Below are 9,942 nucleotides of genomic sequence, written 5' to 3'. Positions count from 1 at the left end.
TTGGGGAACAAAGGCGTGCTTTGATCCGAAGCGCGGCTACGTTTTCTCGCTAAAAATTCGCAAGCGCTGCATAAAATTAAATCGGCGTTTAGCATACGTTTCTTCTTTCTGGATATCAGGCGCAAGTTCCGCAAGCGTGTCTTTTTCCGCTCGTTCTGATTTGCATTTTCAATGAATAATATTTTGCCGCACCAAGAAGTATTCTTGCTGCGTGAAAAAAAAAAAAAAGGAGAAAGGGAACGCCAGTCGATGTTCCTGCGCTGCTGCTAGGCGCCCTAGTACAAAACAAACAAAAAACAAATGCTCAAAGCAGGCATCGTTCCGCACCGACGAGCTGATTGTTAATTTTATCGGGACAAACTTGGACATCTTTGGAGTGCAGTTTTATTGCAGCGGCTATATAAACGTTGGTGACGACACGTAACGCACTATTACGACGAAACCTGACGAGTGAGCGAAGAAACAGAGACGAAGCCCGTTTGTTGTGGCGGCCTTCATTCCGACCCTGTATAACGAAGATTTCGTTACAACGAAACCTAAACATGTTGCCAACACACTCGTCCCATTTCATTATTCATATAATCCGTGTCTGGAGACATGTTAAAAGACTGGGCGTGCAAAAACGGACACAAAAGAGAAGAGAACCGCAAACGCCGACTAACAATTGAAAGGGCTGTCAGCCTTTTACGTACAAACCAGCCCAGCTCTGTTATTCTAAGCATCGTGTGCACCTCGGGTGGCTTAACTTCGCCGACGGATAACACATGCGACTTTGTGTGATTTAGTTTTACGTTTGTACACAGTAATGATTTCGTTTATGAATATTTTTTATTGTGTTATTCTTATTAAACCCAACCAAGTAATCCGCGCCAAATAACAGTCAAGTCCTTAACTAGATATGGGTCGTGGAAACAAAGTCAGAACTACAAGAACAAAAGACGCGAGTTTTTGCGCGCATCTTGCAATTAAGTCTTTCGCCGTGCTGAACAACAAAACACGGCGTTCACGAACACAGCACGCCGACACTGAATCGTAGCCGCCTCATTTTCAGTGGAACATGTCCGGTTTGACAGACATCTCCTCTACGATGGATTCGTGCACGAAGTTCACCGTCGCCGCGTCGGTGGCGGGCACGTTGTAACTGACGAACACCTGACGACCTCCCGTCCGCTTGGCGAGTTTCGAGGCTAGCGCGTTGGACGTCAAGTCGGAGGCGTCGCCCATGAGGGAGCACGCGGTGGGCGCCTTTTCGAAGGCCGTCGACATGGCGGCCGAGAGGTTCTTGAGGCAGCCGCTCTGCGAGCCGACCCAGAGGAAAAAACTGGACTCCATGCGAAGCACGAGGAAATGCACGCTGTTGCCGTTGAAGTGACGCGAGAACTGGTGCGTCCTGAAGCCGCTGCTAGCCTCAGTCACCGCTGCCGCCGGTGTTGCTGTCGTTGACGATGTCGCCGGCATTTCGCGGTCTCTTTCACTTGCCCAACGAGTTTGTTAGCCAACGAAGATCGTATACTGCGCTGAGCATGCGTCGACGAAACGCCGGCGCGTCTGCAGTACGCAAAATCGCGTCGTACGATACCCCCGCGGAAAAGGCAAATGACGAACAATGCCTTATGTGGGAGCGGCCATATTGATATTGCCACGGTAAACAAGCCAGGACGTGCGAAGCATGGTGCGGAGAGACGACTCCTTTCGAATCAGTAACGCAACGCGCGCCACCTGGGTAATGAGGAAAACATCGTTGCAGCCTCCAAGATCGGGAGACGGGCGCCAGTTTCGAAATACGGGGACGTCACAGATGGTTGAGGTAATAGGGCTACAATAGTACAAAACTCAGTGGTTGAGGTTGAACATACGCCTAATATTCACAAATAAAGAAGACGATGAAGACAGAGGAATCAATTTGGCTTCAATAAAAAAATGTTGAACTGACAAGGAAAAGCGAAATGAACGTGAACGAAGAAAAACGACAGGTAATCAAGGATTGAATTGTAGCGGAAAAAAAGAAAGAAGTTCATCGATGTCCTGCAAAAGTCGCGCGACTAGGGCTCCAAGGTTTAAAAAAGATCGTCTGACTAGCTAAAAGCAGGCGAACAAAAAATACGTCTATCTGTGCAGCTGGCTTCCTCGAGAAGCGTCAATCTTGCCAAATTTCACTGAAGATCACATCATCAGTGCTCATAAAGGTAGCACGTGACTTTCGTCAGAATCAATGGTTTCGTTAGAAACAACATCGACCAGTGCAAAAGCACTTGGTCTCGTAGCAGGCTAGAGCGCTCAAGCTCAGGCCGACCTCTCTGCCTTCTAATAAATTCGCTCTATCTACTTGGTCTCGGCACCATATGAGAAGGCTATGTTTAGGAGGTAAAGTAGGAGCAAGTGCTGGCTTGAAATTTCATAAACTCACGCTTCGCAAAGCTCGAAGACCGTCCCTTTAAATGCTACGAATGTAGGAAGCGACAGAAAACGGTGAGTGCATGGTGGTGTCGTATAACCGCTCGAACTTTGGTTTCGGTTTCGATTACCTAGCGCGAAAATAGCAAAAAAAAAGGGGCGCAGCTTGCACTAAGTGGCGCGCAGAGCTGGTGGGCACTAGTGGGCACCTAGCTAGCTTGTGGCACACGTTTGGCTGGGCTCTCCTTCCCACCCCTATATATGCTTACATTGGGCAAACAGGTCGGTGTCTAAATCACCGCCTGCGTGGGCATGCGAACAGGGTGGAAGGGGGCAGGGATGGAAATTTGGCCACTCATTGCCATGAGTGTGGGTGCAAACCGTTGTATCAACAGTGTACTGCTGTTTTTCATGACGGGGATCAGCGTACGCGAGAGATTGCGGAGGCAGCCGAAATGCAACGGGAGGGCAGCAACTGCATGAGCAAAGTAGAGTTACTGTATATGCTACCTAAAGGTAGCATATACAGTAACTCTAGAGCAAAGTAGCTGATGAGCGCTGACACACTGCACACCTGTGCCATTGGTGTTTTCGTTTTGTCATACTATATATATATATATATATATATATATATATATATATATATATATATATATATATATATATATATATATATATATATATATATATATATATATATATATTGAATGAACTTTCAGGTAGCACGTTTTGAAAAGGAAAAATGCCTTTACTAACGTTTCGGTCGTTACCGAAACGTTAGTAAAGCCATTTTTCCTTTTCAAAACGTGCTACCTGAAAGTTCATTCAATATAGAAAATACCCGGACCTGTCGTGCCCTCCCTTCATTTATATATATATAAGAAAATTTTGCGCGATTAGTGTTGATTATATAAGAGTTCCTCTCTTTCTTTATTTCTATCTCTCTCTCAGTACTCGTACTCCCGCCCGTCAGGATTATTGCATCCCGCGCCGGAGAAATGGGCGCACGTGTTCTGCGAGCAAAGCAGAAGACGACGACGAAGAAGAGAGCGCGTATAGGTTCATGATAATGATTTTCTATCTACGACACACGGTCAACCTCGAGCATAACATCTCTGCTGTCAGAGGCACGGGTCTGTTCGATTCATCTGCGAACCAGTTCACAAGGTGCCGGAGGACCTTCACATTCGCTTCAACTGCCCGGTAAAGGCGTCCCCCGAACCACGCCGTTAGTTTCGAAACGCGCAGGGCTGGTTCGAGATTTTGCTGCACCCTGCCTGGTGACGGGGGGGCAAACGTGCGCATACGAAACAGCGACACAGCAGACGACGCGTCAAACGGGCTTCTGCGCCGTCTGATGAAACCGACGCGCATCTGTTACATATACGGAATGAGCGAGCTGTGTGTACACCTCGAAAACCGACCTTCGTGCGGTTCGCGATCCTTCAAACTTACGTGGACGTGGTATAGCACGCTTGAACCTCGTTACAACGAGCACTGATATAGCGAATTATCGGTTATAGTGAACTAAATACGAACTTTCGTTGGTCACGCTTCATTTCAGTGACATTCACTCGTTTGATAACGAAACCAAAAAACGCTGTAGAATTATGTCGCTGTATAATTATGACACACTGCAAAACGGCAAATGCAAGTGGCCTGTCTCACTTTCAACAAACGCGATTTTAACCCTAATTTCTAAAGAGCCGAACTGAGCGTCGACTATCTCGGGCCCTTCTCCGTTACAAACCAACGCTGTTATGTATATACTGGTGCTATGTATGTCGTGTATTCAAAGTATAACGGATGCGTACTTTTTGTACTGCCTTCCTTACACAATGCCTGATGTGAGGCCTATATAGGGTATATTTAAAAATTTTAAAAATGTCTAAGCACAGGGGTTAATCCCCTCTCCCTCGCTCCGCCCGAAAGAAACTGCCGGACTGACACCAATTCATTCATTCATTCATTCATTCATTCATTCATTCATTCATTCATTCATTCATTCATTCATTCATTCATTCATTCATTCATTCATTAGGCAAACGCCAAACGCTCATCCTCCCTGTAAAGGGCCCCTACACCATCTCCGAGAATTATTTAACATTTCAAGTAAGCGTGCGCATCGAGTTCAGAATGCCGTCGCGAAGAAACACTCCCTTGTCCTCGATCTCCGGGCCTTTCGGTAATCCCCAGTGTTGGCCGTGACGTCAACGCTCGCGTCTGGTGATGTCACACACACACACACACACACACACACACACACACACACACACACACACACACACACACACACACACACACACACACGCACGCACGCACACACACACACACGCACACACACACACACACACACACACACACACACACACACACACACACACACACACACACACACACACACACACACACACACACACACACACACACAAAGCTCGCCGCTCTTCCTCCTCGCACGGGGAGGAAGAGCACCCGGCCAGGAGGAGAGACGAGCCGACGTGCGGAGCGTAGCGAAGGAAAGAGCGAAGCGAGGGGGGCCGCTTTTGGATCGTCACACGCGCGTAACTACTATTACGGCACCGTTTCGCGGCTACGTGTTTGCTGTGGTCTCGTGCACAACTGCAACACCACAACTAAATTTCGACCTCTGGGTGGTTTAGGGGTCCTTTAAAATAAAACGCGACATCCTACTGTTCGGAACAAAACGTTGATTCTGTTTCCTCGTACACCGTCCACCTCCATCATTCTCTCCTACACAACAACTGTTGAGCAGCAAACAGAAAAAGTTTGATTGTACCTTTACAAGCGCCGCCCCTAAATCTGTAGCAATCACGAGATGCCAGCCGTCAGATACACATCGCGCAATGACGCTATAGACGAGCGGCTCCGACTCGTTGCAGCTCATTAAAAACGTCACGCTCATCAGCGCAGACAATCAACGATACGTCCGGTCCATCGTGTGAGAGAGAGAAAAAAGAAAAACGCAGCTTGCTCGCGCAATATGTAACACACAGTACACTGTTCGCGGACAAAGCGAACGCTCGTTTCTTTGTTAGACACAGCCGAACGAATCCCACAGAAAAAAAGCAAACTAATTGCCTGTTGGATTCATTACGGTTCAGAAAGTAGCGCAACCTCAGACACCGTACGGAACGCAGTCATTACTGTTTCGTCCCCTGTGCGAGAGCACGACACCACGTTTAAATCTCACCGACAAGGGCAATCCGTCGAGCTCCGTGTAGCGCCGCGGTTTTATTTTAAGTGCGAAGCATTTCTTAGCGAACCCCAGACACTTTGGCCGTTTCCATCTACGTATCCATCTATCTAGCCGCCTACTTCTGGCCGCTCCATAAATTGTAATATACGAAAATTGGCATAGCAGTGTATGACGAGCACGATTCACTGGTCCTGACATGAATAACGCAAAATACCTGTCGTGTACTTGATGAAACCCTTTCTCTCAGTCAGGTGTGGCACATACCCGTAAATCAGATAATGTTATGCGGGTATGAGCCACATGTGGCCCATACCCGCATGGTACAGAGTCTCAACCAACATGCGCAGTAACCGTGAACACACACATTGACACGCAAGGAAAGTGATGGTAATAATGATTGTTGGGGTTTTATGTTCGAAAACGACGATATCATAGAGACGCCGTAGCGAAGGGCTCCGGAAATTTTGACCATCAGGTATTCTTTAACGTGTACCGACATCGCACAGAACACAGGCATCTAGCATTTTGCCTCCATCGAAATGCGACCGCCGCGGCCGGGATCGAACCCACGACCTTCGGGTCAGCAGCCGAGCACCTTGATCACTACGCCACCGTGGCGGACGCAAGGAAAGTGAGGAAACTGAAGACAGAACACCCCTGGAAGACGCTCTACTACCATGCAATCGTCCACGGGATCCGCAACGTGGACCACGTGGATTACGCAAAAACCGGCGTGAATGCTTCCTAGAATAAATCTGCTGAGAGTACCAGGCCTCTCATCATTACCGGTGACTTCAACATTGATTTATCAAGACCCAACAACGCTTGGTGCTTATACTGCATGAAATACGGACAGGGGCAGATCCAGGCGCTTGCTTTGGGGGGGGGGGGGGCGGTTGGTTGTTGGGGGGGGGGGGGGGGGGGGGGGGGGGGGGCGTTGCCCAACTTTAAAACTTCACGTTAGTAACCAAATGTATACATCTCATTTTCCACGGAGTTAAGCACGCAAGCAGCCGTTTCGGCATTAACGTTTGTTTTTAATGCCCCCGATACCTTTAAACGAATCTGCCGTGCGGGCGATAAAAAAACGACAAAAGAAACAACGAAAACTGTGCGTCTTAAAACAAAAGATATTCAGCTGGATGTAGTTTACATGTAGCCACCAACTTACGATAATGTTTACATCGTTTAGACCGGCTGGTATAATAACAGCCGGTTGAAACAGCATGGACAACCACCAGGCAAAAATAATTAATTACTCACACTTAGCTGATCATTGCAAAAGAGTGTCAAATTTGTGAGCCAGTTTGGCCTGATTCAAAGATGTTCTTTGCTTACAGAAACAAAATTGCACGTAATATAACAGAAGCCTTACATATCAGGAGACGTTCAGATAACTGCGTAAGCGAGCCGTAAAGCTTACTAACGAAGAATTTTCCCGTGGCAGTGTCACGTGATTATTTTGTGGTTTCTGTAGACAAAATACTTTATTTTGCAAATTGGTTGTACAATGTGATACCTTTTTTTTGTATGGCCTTGCTCACGTGCGCTACTAGAGTTTGCATATTCATGTAACTGCCTTTCCGCAGTAAACTGAGCAACGAGTCGGCGCTTGTCTGGTCCCTTGCATTCCATTCTCGTTCATTGTCTTGGGTTGGCGCTGCCACTTAATGAATGAACAGTATTGGTTTGATGAAGAAGAAAACGCATATTTCCGCTAAACATTGGGGAACACGTATCAGTGTTGTTGGTAAGAGGAGGGTGAAAGAGGGAAGGGCAGGCCACCTGCTCGATAAATGAGTATTCCCACAACGGCGATCTCTAGTATTCCTTGAACGTAGTTTCGGAGTAAGCCTCCCTTTGTTACCCCGCCCCCTCCTCCCCATTGCCTTTTTTTCTGGCCGGTCGTGTTGCCAGAAAATGCCCTTTCTAACTCCGCAGCCTAAGGACGGTCAAACGGAGCTTTCGGAGTCGCGCTCGATTATACCCCGCGCACGTGCTCTCGGAGGCTTGCTCGGTACTTCGGCGAATATAATTCACAGCACCACTGCCTGCCTTCCTTCCTTTTTTTTTTTTTTTTGGACCAGCCGCTGAAGGTTGACTAAAAGGTAACTTGTTCTGCACGCTTTGTGGGACCACGGCCGGGCTAGACTGCACGTGCGCGCTCAAGCGCGCACGTGCAGTCTAGCCCGGCCGTGGTGGGACGAAAGATGCCAGTTTGAATGACACAGAACAGACTCCTGTCTCTGAGAAAAAGATGGGAGAATTTGAAGACCCCTCGCTTTGCTGAAGAGCTGATGGCCCTGGGAGTGGGGAGGAAACTTTAGCTCGCTTCCATAAAGGCAGCAGTTGCTTTAGCAAAATAGTTGAGGCTTGTGCTCGTCGGTGCCTATTTGAAAGATGCAGGACGCAGAAGAAATCTTTTCTAGAAAGCCTGTTTCGCTCTTAACAAAAGCGCTGGGCTGTGTGAGGGGTGCTTCCCTAGTCTCGGATTGGGATGGACACAGCGACCACCTGAAAAAATTCTACGTTCTGAAAAATGGCCTTCGGTGAGGTGAAAAGCGGGGGGGGGGGGGAGGGGGGGTTGGGTTGGCTTATAGCTTTGGGGGGGGGCGATCGCCCAATCGCCCCCCCCCCCCCTGGATCCGCCACTGAATACGGATTGGTTGTGGAGAGGGCATCAAAAGACCTCGCTGCCACGTCCACGACAGGAGCCATCATAGATCATTTCATCGTAAGAGGCATCCAAGATTTCCACCAGCTGCACTATACCTCGACTACACTCCTCATAGCCGCGATCACGAATGGATCCGATTAACAAGTGCGGTCCAGCTGCTGGTGCTCACTGATCATGGTGATCATGACCTTGTCCAAGAGCTGTTAAGAACCACTTCCACACATACACGCGGGTTCGTGAAACGTGCGTCCGTTCTCCGTCATAACGGACAAATATAAGCATAACAGCTGTAACTGTGACTGTAACGTACGTGCAGTGCGCCTGCGCGTGCCATCGGCTGTGTATATATCTAGGGAAACTTTCCTGAATGAAGCTTAATTGCAAGTAACGCCTGTCCTGTGCATTTATGTTCGTTCTTTGTCCTGTTTGGATTCGCGCTATCCAGTATTGAAGTATATAAGCACTACATATCAGCTTACCGGCTGTGGTGTTTTTAACACCCATGTTGCTGTTGCCATCGCTACGCAATTGTAAACAACTGGTTATGTCATAGCTATGCGACTCAACATATGAGTGTGCGTATACCACTTCCATATTTCTCTAGCGTGATTCCGTAACGTCGCGCTGAATGTGAAAAATTACGCCACAGTCACCATTCCCAGCATGCTTCGCATAACGTCGATTCCCACGGCACGTGGGATCTGCCGAATTTTTTCTTTGCTCTTTTTTTTTTTAAATATGTCGTTCCGACGACTTAGGTGGCGCCGAGGTAGCAGCTTATTCAACCAACAATACCTGCGGAAGGCATATATGAAGATTATACGGGTCTCAGAATAGATGAATGTAATTACTGGTCAGCGGTTGATATAAGCGAGACGTTAAGAATCTGTTCCAATAGTACTTTGACTTGGGCGAGTTGGTACATACTCGGATACATGCAGCGCGATTTAGACGAAGGCAGGAGACACATAAAACACAGACGAGCGCCGACTGAGTTTATTTGCACTTCGACAGGCCTTTTTGTATGCACCAAACCAGCCTGTATCAACCATTACACAGATGATCTAGATAAACTACGACGAGAAAGGACACAATGATACTGTAGGTAAAAAACAAAAAAAAAGCTTTTCTCATGCCTACAAGTGCGAAATGCCAACATTTCTGCGCACCTATATCACACAAGGGAAACTGATTTTCTTCTCTCTTTTTTTTTCTGATGACAAGACCGCACAAAGAATCACCAAGCCGAACACGCGCAGGGCGTGAAACGCCTAACTTGTCCTGGTGAAGAATGCAGTGGTATCTAAAAGAACAATGACGAACAAACCACAGAAAACCACGTGAGGATGAACCACTGAAATGACAACCTAAAGATCAGAAATCGGCGTCAGTTAGTGAAACCAACAGCCTGCTTGCGCTCTTAGCGACACCAAGCAACACAAAAACAAAAAGCACACAAAATCAATAAATGATAACAACGGACTGACCAAAATAATTCAGAACAACCCGGCGCCGGGGTGACAACCACGCACTGTGAAAATCAACTATTTACCTCATTTATGTCATGGAAAACAAGCGTCAAGATGAACAGATGACCAACAAAAACACGGAAAAGCAGGTGAAGGCGAAAGGACACGTCAAACAAAACCATCTA

The 9,942-nt window shown here is 47.5% G+C and overlaps 1 protein-coding gene across 1 annotated transcript; it reads right to left on the bottom strand.

Annotated features, from left to right (window-relative positions):
* Positions 1-808: 808 nt before the first annotated feature.
* On the bottom strand, positions 809-1,630 carry LOC119374500 (proteasome assembly chaperone 4). The gene has a single exon (XM_037644617.2). The coding sequence runs from the start codon at positions 1,456-1,458 to the stop codon at positions 1,048-1,050; it is 411 nt and encodes a 136-aa protein (XP_037500545.1). The 5' UTR covers positions 1,459-1,630; the 3' UTR covers positions 809-1,047.
* Between the last annotated feature and the right edge of the window lie 8,312 nt (positions 1,631-9,942).

Source organism: Rhipicephalus sanguineus, chromosome 11 (genome assembly GCF_013339695.2).
Source record: "Rhipicephalus sanguineus isolate Rsan-2018 chromosome 11, BIME_Rsan_1.4, whole genome shotgun sequence".
Lineage (NCBI taxonomy): Eukaryota > Metazoa > Arthropoda > Arachnida > Ixodida > Ixodidae > Rhipicephalus > Rhipicephalus sanguineus.
Note: the sequence above shows the minus strand (reverse complement) of the source record. Positions and strands in the feature narration are given on the sequence as shown.